Source organism: Canis lupus, chromosome 6, assembly GCF_003254725.2.
Source record: "Canis lupus dingo isolate Sandy chromosome 6, ASM325472v2, whole genome shotgun sequence".
Lineage (NCBI taxonomy): Eukaryota > Metazoa > Chordata > Mammalia > Carnivora > Canidae > Canis > Canis lupus.
The window spans coordinates 51,963,698-51,985,836 of NC_064248.1; the positions used below are offsets into that span (position 1 = coordinate 51,963,698).

General features: G+C 33.8%; 1 protein-coding gene across 4 annotated transcripts in view; it reads left to right on the forward strand.

The window, feature by feature from the left end:
• The window catches only part of DPYD (dihydropyrimidine dehydrogenase), a 796,351-nt gene that overhangs the window by 395,124 nt on the left and 379,088 nt on the right, over positions 1-22,139 (forward strand). For all 4 annotated transcript variants that reach the window (XM_025417538.3, XM_035718273.2, XM_049111637.1 and 1 more), the window contains one exon: positions 17,115-17,330. In XM_025417538.3, coding sequence (XP_025273323.1) covers positions 17,115-17,330 — 216 coding nt within the window. The remainder of the gene's footprint in view (positions 1-17,114; positions 17,331-22,139) is intronic.

A 22,139-nucleotide genomic window follows, 5' to 3' on the forward strand; every position in this document is an offset into this window, starting at 1 on the left:
AACCAACTCGTTAAGGGAAATAGTGCGGTGCCTAAGGTCCTTCTTTACCAAAGACAAGTCTTAATACAAAATATATTTACGAAATGGTATTATCAATTTACAAAAATGTCACTAATTTATGAAGATACAATTGTTTAGAAGATTGGACATGTACTTTGTTTTAGTATTAACATGCAAACAAATTTAATCATGAACAGTAGAGGAAAAAAAGGCTATATATGTTATCTCTCCATGCCGTGTCCTCCACTAAGAACAAACTTGTAAATAGAATACAGGCTAACTGCTTCTAAACTCTGATCCTAGATAAGAAGCTCATTTTCCCTGAAGTCTTCATGGTAGTTCTGAGAAGGTGATCTTACCAACATGAGACATTTTGTCAAATAAAATCAGTCCAAATATATGAAAATTATCATCTCAAAACCTACAGTTTTGATTACATCTGTAAGCAATCCTTAGCCATGTCATTATTCTGTGATTCAGAATTCTATTTTAAATTTACTATCTTTTAGATGCAACATTAAAACACCACAGTATTTATTACTAGTAGGGGAAGGGATTAACTAAATTTACATGTTGCAGATAAATATTGAGTGACAAAAGACAAGAGTTATTAGTGGAAAGATAAATATGGAAGGAATAGGTAGAGATAGAAATTCAATGAAAGAAATTATATTAGGGATTCTTCAAATATAGGCAAGAAGTGAAAGGGAAAAGAAGACCACTTTTCTTTCAAGTAGAATTCTTTCTGTGAAATTCAAACACTATGATAAACTGCAGAGGATAAGAAAGGAGACACTGGAACATTAAACATATGTAAGAGCACCTGGGTGGCTCAGGCGGTGAAGTGTCTGACTTCGGTGTGGGTCATGATTCCAGGGTCCTGGGGCTGAGCCCGGCATCAGGCTCCCTGCGCAGCTGGGGGTCTGACTGTTCTTCTCCCTCTGCCCCTCCCTCTGCTCATGCTCTCTCTCAAATAAATAAATTCTTAAAAAAAATAAACACATTAAAAAAAAAAGTTCTGGTTGCTATGTTTACGAGTGACTTTAGGAGTCACTGAATTGAAATTGAATGGTTACCCAGTACTGTTTACTGGCTGCCACCATTCAACAACAACAAAAAGTTGTGTGTGTGTGTGTGTGTGTGTGTGTGTGTGTGTGTTTCATTTTTGGTTTAGTTTCAGTGGTTTTACTCTATACCCGAGTTTACCTACATGCTTCTTCCCAAATGACGATTCTTTTTGTTTCTTCCTCAAACTTTATCCTTTATTAAACATGCCATATTCCTGTGATAAGTATCCATGTTAAGGAGCCTGATACTGTTTTGATTATTTTATTCATGAATCTGTGTTGTTCTTTCCAATGTGTCAGTCGCCCTTGGAATGAATTCCTGTGGCAGAAATATCTTAGAAAATATACACGAGATACACACATAAATATTCTGGCATCATACTTGCTCTAAAATGTCTTTCCTAACCCTGTAGGATCACAGAGTACAGTTGTCTTTTAAGTTTTAGCTTTCTACAGTGTTTTCCAGCAAACAATGAAGCTTATATGATATTTTAAAGAAGGTTATAATGAAGTTCTCTAACAGTTGATGTGGTTCTACTCAGCTGTATATAGTATACAGGCACATTTTGAAATAGATGTTTGTAAAGTTCTTCAAAACTGTTATAAATTCCTTGCATTGATGACCTATTTTCCTCCTGCTTTAGGTTTTTGTGTGTTTTCTTTAGGTTCGATTGAGGAGCAAAAGAATCAGTAGTTGTTGAGGGAACTAGGTATCTCAGGAGATTGGTAATGAGATACAGAGCCTTTAACCTCTTGGTCACTAGTTCAAATCTGCCCCTGGTCAGGAGTGACAGAAAGTCATTATCATCTGATGGCAGTTCAATAGGCTATGTGAAATGAATTTGTGATTTCAGTACCTACTGGAGAGAGATTCATGGCATAGTCTCACCATTGAGTGAGTACAAAATGGTAGTTGTGATTTTAGTTTGGAGAAAAAGTCCAATCATTGCTAAGTATTCCAGGGCTTTTTGTTTTTTTGAGCTGAGACTTCTTTTGGTGGATTTGTTGATGGAATGGCATAGGAGAGCTAGGCTTGCCCTTGTGTTGGTTTGTGATTTGAGGCCGTGAGATGCACATCCATAGGAATCCATATCTGTCATTGTTGCTAATGAGGTACAATTCAGCATCTCTAAGTTGACTTTTAAAAAGTGATTTCAGTCCCAGATGGTGATTAATTCAAGATTGAAAGTTACATCATTTATGTCTCCTGTTTCTTCAGTACCCTTCTGCATATATTTTTTCAATGTTTCATTTTCCCTTTTAATCATATTATTAATTTTATCTACATTTGGACATATAACTGAACATTTAGAGAGGCCTATTCATTCTTGTCAATCTTTCACATGAGAAATACTGAGTTAACAAACAAGAATAGAAAATTGTAAGGACACTTTGAAGACGGGGAATTAAAGATCGAGCACAGTGCGAAAGGATCATTGCTATAAAGCTAATTGAATTATGTGCATTCATATCAATAAATGAAATCTTTCACCTTCTGCCACTTTTAGGGTTGGAGATTATGTGAGGGATTTTGTCTTTCTAATATCTTTAGTGAACAGTCAGGTTATTAAAACTTTTTGATTTGGGGATCTCTTTTAAAGGAATTAACCTTTCTAAAGAGGACAAACGCATATGTTTATACTTGAAAGATTTATAAGATCACAGCATTTTCTTCATAATGGAATATTTACATTTTTATTTATATCAAGCTCACTGATTTTCAAAAAGAATCCACGTTGTCGGATTGTAAAGCTATCTCTGATAATTTTTATGATGTGAAAATAAAATCTAAAGAATGATAGCTACTGTGGCTCATATTAAAGATTACTGATCTGTACAAAGATGAGCGGTTGCTAAAAATATGACAATCTGGGATTTTAGAAAACAAACTTGGAAGAACTTATCTATGTCCAAGTCTCTGTTGCTTAGAACTTCAGTGCCAACTTTAAAGACACTTGTTATCATTATCATTGCTTAAAATATCATTTTAATTTCACATCTTCAAAGGCATTCTTTTGCCCTGAAATATACTAGTGGTTTCTACAATATCTGAAGAACTATGATTTGAGAATTAGAAATTTAAATTGCACAGGCTTAATATTAGAGCATTTCCGTTACCCTTTGCAGGTTTTGAGGCAGCTTATTCGACCTTACAGTCTCACCAGGAAGCTAATGGGAAAGCCTTGCAGCAATCTTCACAGGAAAGTTTCCAAATGTCAAGTGTCATCTTTCCAGCTGTTAGATGAATGGGTAGCCAAGAGGCATTTATTTGGGTGTGCAGCCCCTGTGAAATCTGGGTGAGGCAAGAGAAAAGGCTATAATTTGGTGGTTAGTTTACCAGTATTGGTATAGTTTGCAGATCTCCTTGCCAGGCAAAGGACTTCATTTTGTGGTTTAATGATTGACAGCCAACTGCAGTGTTCCTGCACTTAGAAAATAAAAATGCCTTTTAAAAAAAGAGGCATCATCGATATGTCATACTAATTTTTAAATCCTTCACTGCTTCAGATAAAAACAATCTTATTGACGGAACTGGCTTCTTCTTTTCTAAACCCCTCTCCAACTGAGAGGAGGTAAGGCTTTTCAAATGACAACTGTATTAAAATCTTGAGACCTATTGAAAAAGTGTCCTTCAGTTTAAGATATATTGCAAACTCTCTAATTCCTATGTTAAAAGAAGATTGATATGAATCATTGGCCACTGTCAGGTTGAAAACCAATGAATATCAATAATAAGACAGTTTTAAATCATAATGGATACAGTTTGAGATAGTGATAGACTCCAAAAAATAATATTGAAGTATGTCATGGCTAAATGCTGTTTCCATGCTAAGTTTTTCCACTTGGTCAGGATCACTGTATTGAAATGACTTCAGCCCAATTTCTCATTGGTAAACTACACCTTTAGACTGAACTAGAATCAAAAGTGCCTGTGATATCATTTTTATCCTTTTCAGTGAGAAGTAATAAATTTAAATTTGCTTATAGTCATTGAAAAATGAAGTCTATTCAAGTATTTTAAATAAGCACTCAAACCCTGTAGACGTCTATAGAGTCTATCTTTTTGATGGTACGGCAATGTTAATTTTTGATGTATTCCTTAGCTTAATATTTTTAAATAATTATTAATGATCAGAAGCCTGACTTTTTTCTAGTAAAATTTTTATTTGTAAAAATGTGTAGCTTTTTGTGTATGAAGGGGTATTTACTTTTTATGATATCTGTATGTTGTAAAAGGATTGAGGAAAAAAATGAGGACTGAGCTTATGTCCAATGGAGCTATGAAAACAAAACTATCTAGTTGGTGATAGGGAAAGAAAATACCATGACTAATAAGTGATTTTAATGCCTTTTATTGACTTTATATAGGGTTCCAAACCTTTATTAAATGGCAGCATTTGACCTGAAAAGTAATTTAGAATGAAATTGTCTCCATAAAGGCAGAATATATCCTTACCAATATAGCAGTAGATTGCTACTTCAGGCAGATAACTTAAGATTAGAATGGTTAGAAGAAATAACTGAAAAATCTGATCTGTGCCATACTGAACCTGACCTCAGTAGGTGCTGAGGGAGTATGAAAGAAATTAGCTATTGCAAGGTCACTTGGTCCACATGGGGTATAGGTGTTAAAAATTCCATGCCAAATCTCTAACACCTTGATGCTTGGGGCCATGTGGCCCTCATGAAAATATCACAGTAGAACAAAGCACTGAAAACCTTTAGCTTGCTGGTGGAAATTTAAATGCAAAAATTTTAATCAGAACTTTGTTCCTCTACATTCAGTGATTTACTAAAGTTGAGTCTTATATAAATTGTAATGGATTAGATTGAAAAATACCTAGATACAGGTGGTACAATGAAAGCCTAAAAGTTAGGAGACCTGGGTTCAGATCTTCATTTAATTACTCATTAATTCTGCCTTTGGACCTTTCGGGATTTCACATTGCCTTTTGGTTATCTCACTTATGGCTCTGAGATAGCACAACGTAGGCACAGAAGTGAAATTCTCAGCTCAAGGACTTAATGTTTAAAATCTCAAATGCATTCTCTTTATCCTCACTATCTTTATCCATAAAAAAGATTAAATTATAGTTTTTCATGCTTCTGAAACCCAAATTATGTATGTTAAAAATAAAGCATCTGATTTATCAAATACCTATAATATGCTGATTATTTTTTAGAGGCTTAATATTCACATCATACAAAATTATGCCTGCCAGAGTAACTATTTTTTTCTCATTTTACAAATTAGAAAATGTGTGCTAAATTTTGTTGAGATGGCAATGGCCCTGGAAATACTTGATCCAACCACTTAACATATGGGTCAGAAAGCTGAGGAACAGATTTTAAAAGTCAACTCATAGGAAAATTCAGGAGAAAAGAACAATAATAGAACTATCTGTAAGGAATTAAAAATAGATATGTTAAAGATCCCCAAAGAGATAAAGAGAGAACAGCATCCATAGAAAAGAACAGGAGAAATGTAATGCCTATCATAAAGTGTTGATGGTCTGGTCTTCTGGGGCTAGAACACAGGTTTTTCCATTTTCGGCCCTACTCTTCTTCTCAATAATCATCCTGCCCATTTCTCATGGTGTCTGTTGGTTGAGCTTCAGTTGAGCATATGGAAGGCAGCACACATAGGGAAGTACCTGCCAATGGTCATAGAACTCTGTGCCAAAGTAGGGATGAGAACAGTGGCACTGGACTTGTATAATCCATGCAGCTAGTCCTCAAAATGATCTTACCTCATTTTGGGATCACTTCTCATGCATTGCATGGTCACTGTATGCCAGACAACATCCCATGGGAATGTAGCCTTCAATGTGATTCTTTGTCAGCTTTGTTCTCTGCCTTATCCTTGGTGTCTAGAACAATGCCTACCTGATAGTAGGTGGTTGACCAGTAAAATGCCTACCGTACAGCAGGCTCTTGATAACTATGACTGAAAAATTGAATATGCTGAGAAAATGTTTTAGATTATGGGGCACATGAAGTTTAGGAAGCAGACTTTACAGATTCACTTGGCTCGTTGATGATAAATAACTACTTAGACTATTCAAACAGGTCGTGGGGTACAGTTATCATGGAAACAGAAGGATAAAAATGAACTTGCCAGTGCATCATAATTTTTCTCCTGTAATCTTCCAGCCATCCTTTACAATAGTTTTTTTAACGGTGAGACAAATGAGTTTCAAAGTTCCCCAACTGACCTATTTAGAGTCCAGAAATCACATCTGAGTGACTGTATTAGCTTTTCCCTGTATCCCTTCCCCCACTTTAAACTATTTTAGAAACTTCTCTTCCTAGAAATCCAAGGGTTAATAGGTTAACACAAAAGCAGGTATTGCCTGGTAGGTTGTTGACTTACAATTTTGAGCTTTTTATTCCAAGTCTTAATATTTAACATTGCTGTTGTCACCTTTCTTAAATGTCAGCGTCTTTTATTTACCTTCATCACTCTTACCTTGATCATGCTGACTTCTTTGTGCTACATGGATTTGCTGTCAGGAACCACCCTGTGCTGGTCACCAGGCTTTTCTTACACTAGTCAATGACATCTTGTCAGCAGTGTCACCACCTTTGCCCCTGGGCCTGCGACTATGGCAATTGTTACCTTACTGATTGACACTTTTGAAAATTTGTCAACATGTTATTTATTATTTGGGGGGTCCTTGGCTAACTTACAAACCACTTCTTAAAGTTAATTCAGTAGTTTATCCTTTTAATAGACCCTTTGGATTTTATGACCTAGAGCCTCTAATATCTATGTGGTATTTTCTTAATGAATATTATAATTAGTAGAAGATCAAAGAAACCAATGTTATTGCAGTAGCTCAACTGATAAATCGAACCATTTATTTCAAAGTCAGGGAGTATACCAACACTGTTGGTACATGCATGACTCTGCTCACCTCCTTCTCATATATGCTCAGATGTTACTTTATTAAAGAAACCTCCATGAAACGGAAACTATCCCTGCCCCTAGCCACACTACTGCCTAACCCGCATATACTCTGCATTCTGTTTCTGAGGAGAAGACACTTGAAAACATGATTTGGGGTTCCTGGACTCAATTGCAATGTATGTGTATGAGGGGTAAGGGTTCCCTGTGCCAGAAAGCACCAGTTGGGGCACCAGTTGGGTATTCTACAATGTAACTCAATTCCAACACTTTCTACCTTGAAACAACATCAGATCTCACAAGTAAGCACAGTTCTGCTAGACTGTCCCACCTTTTGTCCATTCCTGCCACTTCACATGCCAGCGATAAGCCCAGGTTACCACCTGTGTTTTTTACCAACGAGCTGTAGATCAGAGGTTCCAGTGACCCCTTCCAACTCGGGGATAGCATTCCTAAGTCCAAGTTGTTACCTGTACTTCTGACCAACTGGCTATAGATCAGAGGTTCCTATGACTGCCTCATTGGGTTCAATTAATTTGCCAGAGTGGCTCACAGAACTCAGAGAAATTTTTTACTTACTAGCTCACTGGTTTATTATAAAAGGATGTAAGTAAGGAGCAGCTGGATGGAAAATATGTGCAGAGCAAGTATGCAGAAAGGGTGCAGAGCTTCCATGCCCTCTCCAGGTGCAACTTTCTCCCCAATCTCCACCTGTATACCAACCTGGAAGCTCTCTGAACCTTGTCCTTTTGTTTTTATTTTATTTATTTATTTATTTATTTATTTATTTATTTATTTATTTATTTATTTTTAATGAAGGCTTTATTACGTAGTCACAATTGATTAAATCTTGATTCAACCTCCAGCCCCTGTCACCTCCCTCGAGGTCAGGGGATGGAGGGGATGGGACAGAAATTTCCAACCCTAGAACCATGTGGCAGAGTCTCCTGGTAACCAGCCCCCATCCTTAGGTGCCTTCATCCGTTGACATAAAAAAAGACACCTTCATTGCTCTCATCACTCAAGAAATCCTGAGTGTTTCAGGAGCTAGAAACTGTATGAAAACCAAATACATATTTCTTATTATAAATCACAACATCACACATACACACAGGCATGCACACACGCACACGCACACACACACATTCATCTATGTTTTTGATTCCTTCTGTCACCATCACTTTGTAATATAAAATCCATGCAACCAGAAAATCTACTTTGTTTACTGCTGTGTTTTTAGCAACTGGTCACAATGCCTACCATATAGTAGACACTTCATAAATATCACTGAAAGATTGAAAATGGCTAGGAAACATTTTAAATCATGGGGCACATGAGGTTTAGGAAGCACATTTTATAAGTTCACTTGCTTGTTGGCGATTCTACCTTAGGTTGCTATATTTTTCAGCTCAGGTTGCCATAACAAGATATCATAAACTAGGTGGCTTAAGCACTAGGAATTTATATTCTCTCAGTTCTAGAGGCTGAACGTCTGAGATCAGGGTGCCAACATGGCTGAGTTCTGGTGAAAGTTCTCCTCCTAGCTGTAGATGGCTGCCTTCTCACTGTGTCCCCACATATATCTCTTCTTCTAGAGGCACTAATCCCATCATGAGGGCCTCACCTCCATGACCTCCTCTAAACTCAAGTTACTCCTCAAAGCCCACTCTCAAAATAATATCACTTTGGTGTCAGGGCTTCAACATATGAATTCTGGGGGAATACAGTTCAGTCCATAGCAGTTGCTAAAAGAGCTGGTACCCGGAGGTGGGAGTAAAGTTTAAATGGAAACAGAATTTAAAAAAAAAAAAAAAAAAAGCATCCAAGAAGACAGAACAGCAATTGCAAGCACTCCGGGAAAGCCAGAGTTTAGTAGAAGTCATATGTGACTGATAGGTGTATTAACATAGAAGCAGCATAAGATCAATTTGGATAGGGGGACAGGACCAGCTCATGGAAGATCTTGTAGGCTGAAATCGCTGGAATATATTTTTTTAATATGAGAAATAAATGAAACATTTTAAACAATCAGATTTGTGTTTTTAAAAGGCTCTGGTGCAAAATAAAGAGTGGACTCTAGTAGGAGGCAAGGAAAATGGGAAAAAAAAAAAAAAAAAACAGAAATAGTCCCGAGATAATGATGGCAATGAGTATAGATAGAAGTACATGGATTCATATATTTCGAAGATAGGGTCATTAGATTTGCTGTTAGAAGAAAAATAGGGAATGAAAGAAGTAGTATTAAGAATAATAGATTTTGGGCTTAAGCTGAATGAATGATAGTGTCATAAAGTTAAGTGGGGAAAAGTGGGGGAGGAATAGTTTTTTTGTTGTTGTTGAAGAAGAGGAATTTTTTGCATGATACCACTGTAAGTTGCTTAAGAGCTGGTAGTTGAGGGTGGGGGTAAAGTTTAGATGAAGAAAAAGATCATATGGATTTGAATTAATGTTTAATTTTGTAGGCTTATTCTGTACTCAGATTACAAATATCTTATTAAGAGCAATGTGAATATAATCCTTTAAAGAAGTGAGTAAAATGGGATCATTATTTTTTAGAAACTTTTCTATAGCCTCATATCTTTTCTGAAATTTTCATTACAAATTGTAATTTCTGGAGATATGACACCTGATTTTATGTCATAATTGTAATCACGTACCTAGGCCTTTCCACCATGGAAGCAGCTAATCCAAATTAATTTCTGCATTGCAAGTTTTTCCCCTCAATAGATATTTCTTCAAAGGGCAAAGTAACTGACCTGGAGTTAATTAATGCATAAATTCAGCCTATGAATTAATCTAGTCATAAGTAGCTATACAATGTTACTTGTTCTTTGCCTTAAAATAATCTCAGAATGGATGCTTCTAGAGCAGCTGTACCCCAAGATAGGGACCATTGTAGTTATATCACAATGAAATATAAATAAAATGAGTAGGTGAAAGCTGTTTGATGATTTTAAATTGGATGGAACATAGTAGTAGTTATTTTCTCTTCTTCAATCAAATATAACACTACCAATAGTCTTGCTTTTAACAGCGTGCTTTTTTTAAATTTTCATTCTAATAAAACAAATTAGGGAAAAATGCAATTGGGATACATAATTATGATGTGATTTGCTTTTCCTCAACAACTAACCATTATACATGCAAATTTCTCTGTGTATAATTCCATGACCCAGCCAGGTATAGTAGAATACCAGTGATAAAGAGTAATAATAATGTAATAATAAAATAATTAAGCCATTTTAAGATTATATTTGTTTTTATTTTCATTCTGAAATGAAAGGCATTATATTTGATTATCTTATCAATATCTGATCAGAATATGCTTTTTATTTTTGGTAATACATTTTCCATGTGTGTACATGTATTGTGTGTGTTTAATCAAACCATCATGAATAATTTTCAGATCAATTTCCAATGTTGAGGACATTAATTCTTTAGAAGAATATTTATGTAAATAGGAGCAGCTTGATATAATATAGGCTGTAGTAGCTTTAAATCCAAGTCTCACTCTATTACTTATTGACTCCTTGTCTTTGGAGAAGTTGCTTATTTTCTTTGAACCTCACTTTGCTCATTTTCAGTAGGAGAATAAAGCCTAATTTGAAGAGTTGTGATCATATGGAAAGAGTAAGTACAAAACACTTCTCACTGGGCCTGACATAAATACTATTTACAAGTAGGCAAGTATCTTACTGATTCTGAGAATAAACTGTCATATTTTTATTTAGACAATATTTAGACAATGTAATGATGAATATCAGAATAGATACTTTATAAGCAGATGAAATTCCCTATATAGGCCCTTTTTAGAATATCTACTCACCTTATGGTAATACTTTATTCTCTTGAACATGCCCCTGGTAGCCATTTATTTCAGTAAGATAGACATGTAATGCACTCATGGCCAAACTTGAATTTCTCACTTGAGAATTGTTCCCCCTAATTCCTAATTCTCAAGGCAGTCTTGGATGTGTATTTCAATTCCTTGGAGAGTATCCAAAAACTACTTAAATTTGCTTGAGTTGTACTAGAGTGATTCTGATGTAATTAATATGGAATCTATCTGGCCAGGACATCAAAAACACCTTCAGATGTTTTTAATATGTAGAGTTAAAAATAACTGAGCTGGACCTATAGAATAGCAACCATTCTGCATAAAGAATCAGAGGAAGCCAGTTGGCAGAGACAAGAATAAACCAGATGTGCATAGAAGAGTAGAGAAAGAGAGAGAGACAGATTATGTGGCTTTCCATGAAGATTCACAGCCTTTCCTAGAGGCTTAACATTCCTGAGTTTCATGAGATACTTCTGTACCCTTGTTCTTCATAGCCATCTGAGGCTGGTCTCTACTGCTAGCCAGGAGTTAAAAATCACGTGGGGCAGAAAAATGTTTCATTTTAAGCTAGATCCTGCCAAAATTGTGAGGTCAGTAAATGTTTAAGTCACTTTATGTGCCTGATATAGGATGCATATACTCACCGTGGAACTTAATTGATGAGAGTAGTTATTTACTATTGCATTAAATAACTCTTTTTAGTGCTTTTGCTAAACTCAACAGTCCTCCAATGGTAAAAGTTGAATGTTACTCTAGATTTGAATCATAGAGTAATGGAATATATATTTTGAATACATTCGATGATTATTTCATCTAAATTGATTATCAGCTTACTGAGAATTGATGTAAAAAGGAGACCAAGGCAAGGTCACTAGTGTAATGTATTCGACTAATATTTTGAGCATCTTTCTGCCAAGTCTTATGCTAGGTGCTGAAATTAAATTAGGTAGGAGACACATACATGTTAATAAGAGAAGGGAACAACTTTGTGTGTAGATAGCCAGTCAAGTTTTATAGTGAAGATGACAACAGGACTGACTCTTGGAAGATTGGTGGAAATTCTCAAGCAGAAAAGTCTGACAGGAAAGGAGAGTTTAGGAAAAGAAATAAAAAAGCAAGTCAAAATGCATAGATACATTAATGATATTTTTTTGTTTATTGGTTAATAACTGGAAATATAAAACGTTGTGAGGGAGTAATAATAGATGGTATTAGAAAGAATGAAGAGTGGGGAAGAGCCCAGGTCACAGCTAGAGTTATATAATGCTAAAGAGCTGATGCTATATTCTGCAGGTAGTGAAGAGCCTTGAAGGATTTTGTAGGTGAAAATGAAATGAGAAAATTTAAATGTAACCCATATAAATTTGGGACCTCTCATATGGTTTATGCAATTCATGCAGATAATTTTTTTACATGGAATTTTTAAAATTCTTCACTCAGTCTCCCCTTAAAAAATTCTGAGAGGGGAAAAAAAAAACTTTCTAAAAAGTCATCATTAGACATCTCTCTCATTTGCAATGTATCTTAATGCCTACATGGCTTCTATAAAAGAAATGTCATTTTTACCTTTACACACTAAAAATCTGCTGGACATCTCACTTTTCCTTAATCTCTAGTCTTACCTCCCCACTCTGTCCTCTTCTCAGTTCTTTTGAACAACCAAAGAAATCGTGGTAACGTACATAGTAAAGACAGTTCCTGTTTTAGAAAGGGAAAGGAAGGAGGAAATCACATAAATTCAAATTCTTGTATTTAACTCTTTCAACTATGTTAGCATAGTTCCCCATTTCAGAACATAAAAGGTACATGAGATAATCCAACAAAGGACAATGAGAATTCAAAATAATTGTGAAAAATAATTATGAAGTTATAAATGTTTAGCCTGGAGAAAAAGATTTGGAAAGAATATGATAGTTCTTTAAAACATATTTGAGGGTTGCCATGTGGAAAAGCCATTTTATTTATCTTTGTCTCTAAGAGGGCAGAGTGGCCTTTAAATTATATGTAATTTATTATATATATAATTATATATATAATAAATTACATATAATTATTAAATATACTGTAATATATAATACATAAACATATTACATATATTTCTAATTCTAATGGAGATACTGATTTGAATAAGATATGATCTGATTTGAATAAGATACTGATTTGAATAAGAAATGATCACTGCCCTCAAGAAGCTTATGTTCTATTTGAAGAGAAAATCATTTGTACAGCGCCGTATGATGACTCCTGAGGTACAGGCATTTTTTAAATTGCAGTAAGAGATGACAGTAAGAAGTATTAGACAAAAAATATGGAACTCATTAAGGAAATGCCCCAAGAAGCATATACTTGCATGAATGAACTGAATTTGGAAAGATGAATAGTCATTTAATGGGTGAGGAAGGACTTGGGTTATATGGTAGGCCTATGGAAATACATAAAATAATGCATGGAGACATGTAGCAGTGTGATGAACTATCTGTGGTTTTAATTTCGTGTGTCAGTTGGTTGGAAGCTTTATTTGCATTCTTCTGTTTGTGAGCTCCAGAGACTTGTCTGTTCTGTTCATCTCTATAATGTCAAGTTCTCAGTAAATACCTGCTGAGTGAATACATGAACAAAAATAGTTTAATATAATGTTAAGAATTATGTCTAAGTTCTTGGCCACTACATTGTGTAAGCAATCAGTATATGCCATGAAAATAAATTTGGTTTCCTGAAGATATGGATAAGTTTTAGCATATTAGTTATTAAATATATAACCAGATATTTTCAGTGTAATTAATAAATTGATGTAATGTTACTTTTTTATGCCCTGGGAGTAGTCCAGATAAAATTATTTATCTACAGTGGCCAGGAAGTGCTCCAGATTGGGAAATTTTATAGTAAGTGAAGAAGAGAGAGATGGAATGGGAAAGGTGCAGAGGCAAGATCAAGTATTTTTGAGGAAGAATGACAGAACCATTTTATTTCTGAGAGATGGCTTAAGGTAGTGGGAGGAAAATTGACCAAAAAACATAGAAAATTACACATTTTATTCTGGCTTTGCCACTAATTGAATAACTTATAAGTACTTAACCTCCTTTACCCTTAGTTTTCTCTTTATAAAATAAAACTTTTAAGGTTGATCATCTCTTTGATTGTTCTAGTTCTAAATATTTTTATATTTATCTATAGTATTAAATATAGCTGAAAGGGTTGATTTGAAACAACCTGTGGAGGAAGCTTAAGAGTAGTCCATTTACCTTGATCTTCCCTTACTGGTTTTTCATTGATTCTTTTAGAAAAATTGTTTTAGTATGCCTTTAATTCGATTTGTTTCATATAAGTATGTTCAGTGTTGAAAGTATAAAAAATAAAGGGAACAAAAATTTAAAAGTTAAAGGTCATCCCAATCCCAGTTCAGATAACACTAGTTAACATATGGATATTTACTCTTTATGATGGATAAACCTAAAGACATATAGCAATACACATAAATATACTATTATAATAAATATAATTAAATATTTATTTATTTGTTTACTTATTTTTTACTGAAAACTTTTGGACTTACATATAATGTTAACACACTATTTTTTCACTTAGTATAGAATAAATGCTCTTTCACGTCAGTACATTTTTTTTTCTTGTATCAGTTTCTGTATCAGTCCGATACCAGTATAACATTCCTTTTTACAGTGGTATTATTGGGAAACTGATCTTCATTGCTCTAGGTTTCTTCTTCCTTTTTTTTTTTTTAAGTTTTTAATTTTAATTCCAGTATAATTAACATAATCTAGGCTGTTTCTTACATCTATCATTTAATAATACTATTGGATGACTGGAAAAACTATTGTCTGCAATTGAAAATCTGGGTAACATATTCTTTAGAAGAGAATATGAGATAAACTTTGAAGCAGTTGAGTTTGAATTAACAGCAAAGCATCCATATCCAAAGGTCTTGAAGTATCTTGGGAATCTGAATTTGGAGGTTATGAATGGGATTTGGGAGGAATTAACCTCATGGTGAGAACTGAAATTTGAAATACTTAAGTTGTCTGAGCAAGGGTACAGAGGTGAACAGGATTTTAAACTTCAGAAAAGAAAGCATACATTGATTGGGCATAAGTAAATTGTGAGTTTGGACAGGCTAGGTTGCTGTAGCACCACACTGTGGTAAAAAGTCTTAAAAACATAACAAAAGCCTTTTATGTACGATATGAAAAACAACTGCCTATTACAAGTAGAGATTTTAGATTATATCATGTGTGCATCAGTAGTACTTTTGTAAATAAAAGAAAATACATATTTTATAAGAAGCTGTACTTCTCATTTGAAAGAGTTTTATGTGTGTGTTTATATTTTGTTATTGTTTGGTTTGGTTTGGTTTATATTTTTGTTTTGAAGCATAAGGAAAATCTCGCTAAGTTTGTATCATCATTTCCTTTTTTAGTATTAAGGCAGAAACCTTTTTAAGAATTTCAGAGCAATGCCTTATTTATTTTAAACTACATAAATTAAGAGATGCAAGTTGAACTCACATGTATATATCCGCCTCTTTGGGCTGTTGCCTAATCCATAGCTACAATTATAACAAACAAATTCATCTAAGATTGAAGGGATTAGATATTTCAGTACAAAACCTTAAAAAGAGAAGAAAATTAGTAGTGTCATTTACCTCACCTAAATAGATATGGAACCATATGCATTTCTGCTATTGGTGTCAAACACAAACTTGCCTGAAATTTCTAAGATTCCTCAGATATGAAAAATACATCTAGATTTTTCCCAGTGTTGACCAATCCATGGTGTGAGGAAAATCTTCCTTAGTCTAATCTAAATTTGCTTGATTCAGTTTAAACTATGATTACACAGCTGAGAAAATCACATCAAAGGTGTTTTTCCCCTCTTGTACCTCTGTTCAAATTCAGACACACCCTCAAATTAACTATTCCCTATATTGTACATTATAGCTTTTGTCTTTGCTAATCTTTTTAACAGTATTACAATTCCACGGGAGGATAGTAGAAATTATGTTCACAACAGGCCTGAGCAATATTCAGAAATGTGCCTTGAAACCCAGAATGTTCCTGGCAGAAGATGCCTGCCATAGTTGAAAGCTTTGATGTGGTCAGGCATCTCTTTGTAGGTGTTCAAGACACATTAGTCTTTCAATTGACAAGTTTTGATGCCTTTCTACAGACTAAGTGAACTTTGCTTTGCATTATAAATGGTGGAGGTCCAGAAATAATTTGTATGCAAGTCATGGCAATTTTTATCTACATAAGACACACTCCTGTAAAATTAAAGTTATGCTCAAACAACTTTTCCTTTGAATGATGCTCACAAGGGAAAGGAGTTCTTACTTTGGGATTAACTAGCCCTATCCATTTAGTAACCACTTTGGCTTAGAAAATACATCCTTTTAATATTTGCCAGTATTATTTGTCTTTCAGAGATAAACAGAGAGAAAGGGAAGGAGGAAGAAAAGGAAAGAGACAGAGACACTTTATAAACCAAAGGCCTGATGAGATCTTTAATAACCTACCCAGTCAGGAAGAGACAACATTTAGCAAGTACCTATTCTGCTTCAGTGTGCCATGCACTTTGCATAACTGTTTTCATAATGCAAAGTAACATTATTACAGTGTTCCTTTAGCAAAGGTAATTTTCTAGTTGTGAGAGCTAGTTGAAGGTTTTGACATTAACTGTTTTGGTACCAGTTTTATTTCTGAAAAAAAGAATCTCCTCTTGCACATGAGTACATCCCCCACTTTCCAAATTAGATGTCTTCCTGTGGTTTATGATCTCCTGCATTTTCCAATACCCCTATGAGGGTAGGAAATTAGGCAACCAGCATTCCTGCTGCTGTACTGAAAATGGTAAAGAAAAAGACATGGTCATATTAGGTGGCTTTCCTAAAATCTCATATAAACAGAAGTGAGACTACTGGAAATTGAATTTAGGCCTCCTGACTTGCTGTTGCCCATATCTCTGAGGACTAAGTACATTTCCACAATTTAAGTGCAAAAAGTCTGGTTTATGGGACCAGGGAGCTAAATTCTGAAATTATTGCCTTTTGTGTTTGAATCTCTGTATGTTTTAAATAATTTTGTTTGTTTATTTAATTAATTTTTATTTCTGTTAATAGTCTCTATAATGCCTTTTAAATTAGAAAAAGATGGTATTGTATGAATGACAATTTTCCTCATCAAAAACAGACCAGTGTGATCTATATTAATTCAAATTCTGTGTTACAGTAATTTTTGTAAAAGATTATATGGAAAAATCAGATATGATGATTATTGACTATTTTTTGCAGTCGCAATATGGAGCTTCAGTTTGTGCCAAGCCTGAGCTGCCCCTCTTTTACACTCCCATCGATCTGGTGGACATCAGCGTGGAGATGGCTGGACTGAAGTTTCTAAATCCTTTTGGTCTTGCGAGTGCAACTCCAGCTACCAGTGCATCAATGATTCGAAGAGCTTTTGAAGCTGGATGGGGTTTTGCCCTGACCAAAACTTTCTCTCTTGATAAGGTAAGAAGATATTTTTGAAGTCATGTTTAAATCTCTATCATGCATTTTAATTAGAGTGTAAATATTATACTGGCAAGATTTTCCTGACCAAAAAATAAGTTATTCAACTACCGGATAAGACTTATCATTACAAGTTGGTTTTTATTCTTTTCCACTCTTTCTGTCCCATGGAAGGGCATGCATTTCTCATTTTGTTTTGTCTAGGAAGCATCAAAAATATACATATTATTAAAGTGATTATTTCATTTAATAATCACAAACTCATGAATCCTTATTTTGACATTAATTATTTTTGTGATTTCTGGATATGTGTGAACAAGGACTTATGCCTGAATTCAAAGTTAGATTATGGATTTGGTTTGTACATAATCCTGGGACCCAGTTCATGTCAAAAAGAATCACTCAGTGTACCTCATTTGTTCTGGTGATAAGATTTGTCTTGAATTTTTATATACAGAAACTTTTTTTAAAAATATATATACCTGAGTTTAATTTGGCATCATGACTTTGTACTTATTTCATAAATGGCCATACTTCGTAGAAAATAAAGGACATATTATGGTTGGAATTAATTCTTTAAACTACACAAAGCATATAAATTCATGTTTTTAAAGTAGAATGAATTATACAATAGAAGGTTGCATCCTTATATGGCTTTGAATTAGAAAAGCACAGCAGAATTTAACATTCATAGACCCTTTATTGATAAAATTTTAAATGCTAAATCTATTGATGTATTTAGTTAGTAACTGGTAGTTAGTAATAATTAATGTATAAGAATGTGTGAATCTAGTGACTGAGAAAAGTGTATCATTATTTAAATCAGCTTTATCCGTAGGCAAAGAAAATAATAGAGAACAAATATGCCCCATTAAGCACATTCTCTCCTTCTTTCTCCTCTTACTAGGATCAATAGCTGGCATTAGTATGACTAAAGCATTACAGCTGTCTTATTCTGACAGCTTTACAAGATGCTATGTGTAAGTGTGATAAAATCTAGAGAATTCTCAAAAGTTAGAAAAACTAGAGCATGAAAAGCATCATAAATGTTTTTATATTTAAGTAGCTAAAAGGAGGTGCTTTTTCAAATAAATTGGCTGAATATTTAGAAATACTTTGGTTAAACAAAGTGTAAAAATAAATAATTTACTAGATTCAGCTTTAGAATACCATTAATTGTTTACAGCTTTGTAGAACATTGATAGTATATTTGTCTTTGTTTCAATTCCTCCTTTAAGAATAACTCGCAAGCTGTAATCAAATGTTTAATCTGTTGAGAAAAACTGAGTCTCTGATACCATTTAATGACTACATTAGTTACACCGTTTTAAAAATTTTATATGCAAACTGAAATAGGTGGCTGATCAGGTATAAGCGAAAAACTGTAGGAAAAAAAGTGTTTGCTTTGAATTTCCTGTTTGCTTGCAAAAAATTGAATTCTGATTAATCAGAGACATCTGTCTTTACTCTGTTGGTGACATGCATTGATTTGTGATGCTGTCTCTTTCAGTAACCTAGGAGCAGTTGCCTTTATTAGGATCACCAGCAGAAATAAATGTGGAAGCTAACTTCCTTCTAAACCTCCAATTTGAATTTAATCTATCAATTCACGAGTCTGTGATGCTGGTTCAAAGGGAGAGTAAGGAACAAATGCAAATTAAATTTGGCATATAAAACATAATGTTGGGGGTTTTAGGAAGCTCTTGGTTACTTACTTTGAAGGTGAATACAACACAATATTTGTACAAAGACTATTTTAAATGTATTTTTGCAGATTATAATGACATAAATAATGATGCCACGTTGGGCTTATATAATGCCATTTTCAACAACAATTGTTTCCCATACATGGTTTTGCGAGGTAGTCCGATTGCTGCATTGAAATTTAAGGTCTTTGTTTTGTTTTGTTTTCTTATATTGTCCCTAATTAGTGATTAAACCTGTTGTGAATGTGAAATTGTCTTATGAGCGTCTGTGCTTTCTTACTGATGAAATGTTTTAGCATCCAACTCAGTAGATATAAACATGTTTACCCCACAGCCTCTTACTAAAGGTACCTATTAAAATATTATATGTACTATACATTTGTGTGACATTATAGCATACCAATTTAGATTAGCCTTATTATAATTTATTATGCCAATTCAAGAATCTACTTAAAATGTATTAAAATTCAGAATCTTGACATTTTAAATTTGGATGCTCTCAATATGACAAAGGTTATTCTATGGAGTTTTGTTATCATATGAAATATTAATATTTCACAATACAGTTTTGATGAAGTACAATTTGCCGAGCCTGCATATGATAAAGAAATTAAATGCTTACCAAGGGAGTTCAGTAAAAATTAGAGCCCTGCCTGAACATCTGCTGGAAATTTTATTATCCTGTCCTACTGACAGGGTGGCTCCCTCGTTGTTTTTCTAGATTGACAGCTGAATATTGCACTGATTTCTGCAGCAAATATGTTTAGGTGAACTTTGTTTCCCTTTTTTTATTTTTTTGGGAGTTCGGAACATGCTTTTGATTTTCATCCTATACTTTTTTTATACTCTTGACATTTGTAGATGCCAGATTGAGGTCTAATACGCTGTAGCAAAGATAGACCATTGACTTACAGTGAAATGCCAGTTGATATCTCAGTAAACAGAAATATTATTATTCTTTACTGTGCAGTCTGTATAAAAGCTGTACGTGCTTTCTTTAGGGAGGCAAATGATCAGATTTTTAATGTCAAATATAAAAAGATCTGTGTTTACTTTTGTGTTAAATAACATCAAAGATGGCGTTTATTAACAATGTTCTTCCTTCCCAAATCAGTCTTCCCTGGAATGTCCCAAAATACGTAGATTGCCTTTCTTGAGATTCTGTTTATGTCTTATAAAGATGATATGTAAAATATCATCATAAAATGATATTTAAAATATAATTATAAATTTTATATATAAATATATATTGCATTCATGTTTAAATTTAAAAAGGTGGGAGAGAAATAAATGTAAAGCTTAATTAAAGCTAAACTATCATGACAAACCAGAGAAATGCTCTGTTTAATATTAAAATCATTTAGACTTCACATAAAAGAAACTCATGACCTGTGTCCATATTATACTGATAGGAAATAGATAAAAATATTTTATTTTTGTTAATTATGTCATAAATTTTGTTTTCTCAAGCCTCTACATTTTATATGCTGCAAATATGTAATCTGTAACTGCGGGTTGCATAATCTTTATCACTGCATAGATAAACTCAGAAGTGTTTATTATTCCAAATCAAATTCAAACCTAAGCAAAAATTCACTTCATTTAGAAACTAATATAGATATTAGGATAAACCTGTGATAGATTTTTAGTGAGAAAATATCTTGAATGCATATATTTTGTTTTAATAAGTATCAGATGATTAGATAAATAGGTACACATATAGTGAGTTTTTCAACATAAAATGCCAAAACTTGAAACTGAGAAGTATTTAAGGTTCTTCCATTTTTTTCTTTGGAACCAAATATCGATAGTGGCTTTTTCCATAAAATATAACCTATACCACATAATGCTTAGTGTACAGGAAGAGTTTGATAAATGTTTCATAAATATTTGTTGGATAAATGAATCAATAAATGAATAAATAGATTTTTGGCAAAAGCATATTGAGTTTCTTTTTTTTTCAGTCATATGAACAGACAGTTAACACATAAAAAATTGACTATTCAAGTATTGATCTCAATCAAGGGAGAAAAGGCCAATTTAAAATTTTCATATCCCATGTTGCTTTCTGTAGTGCATCTATACATGTCTGAAAATGAAAATGTCAGTGAAGTTTTAAATGTCTGGGTAGCGTTTCAAGACTTAAGAGTTTTTAAAATATAGGGAATTTTTGAGAAAACGGAATAGGGATTGCACAATTTTAGGAAGGGAGATAAAAATCATCTGACCAACTCTGAAAGCTCATGTGTCAATAGCTATGACAGAATAAATGTAACTTGTTTTTGAGTGCTTTTAGCAACAAGGGATATGCTAGATCTTTATGGCAATGCAGCCTGTCATAACTATGGGAAACCTCATCTTAGGAATATCTTTTTTTTTTAAGATGTTTATTTACTTATTTATTCATGAGACATAGAAGCAGAGACACAGGCAGAGAGAGAAGCAGACTCCCTGCCAGGAGCCCGATGGGGGACTTGATCCCAGGACCCTGGGATCATGACCTGAGCCAAAGGCAGATGCTCAACTGCTGAACCACCCAGGCATCCCTAGAATATCTTCTTTTACTGACCCCAAATTGGCCTTTCTCATAAGTTCCATCTATTTTTTATAATTCTGCCCTCAGAGATACCATGGAATAAATTAGTCTAACTTATGAGCATAAATGAATTGTTAATTTTTAAATACGGTGTTGTTGTTGTTGTTCCAAGTAAATAAATACCCTACAGAAAGGCTAGCAAGTGTGGAGAATAAGTGACGTCTAGGAAAACTAACTTTGACCTGAGAGACTCCAGTCTCTATCCAAAGCTGCTTCTAAATCACTATCTTGCACAAGTTGTTTGATATTATACATTGTTGTTGGAATTTTCATTATTATACACATAATTAACTATCATTTATGGAGTGCTTATAAAATAAGGACATGCCCAAATGTTTTTCAGAAGTTTTTCTTTGAATCATCATAATATCTCTATTAGATAGTATTTTTTAAGTTTTTTTTTTTTTTTTTCATGAAAAATAGTAGAGTGAGGAAGTTAAACCAATTGCCCAGGACTTAGAACAATGATTATTTATTTGTTCACAATCTTATACATTGGCAATTTGG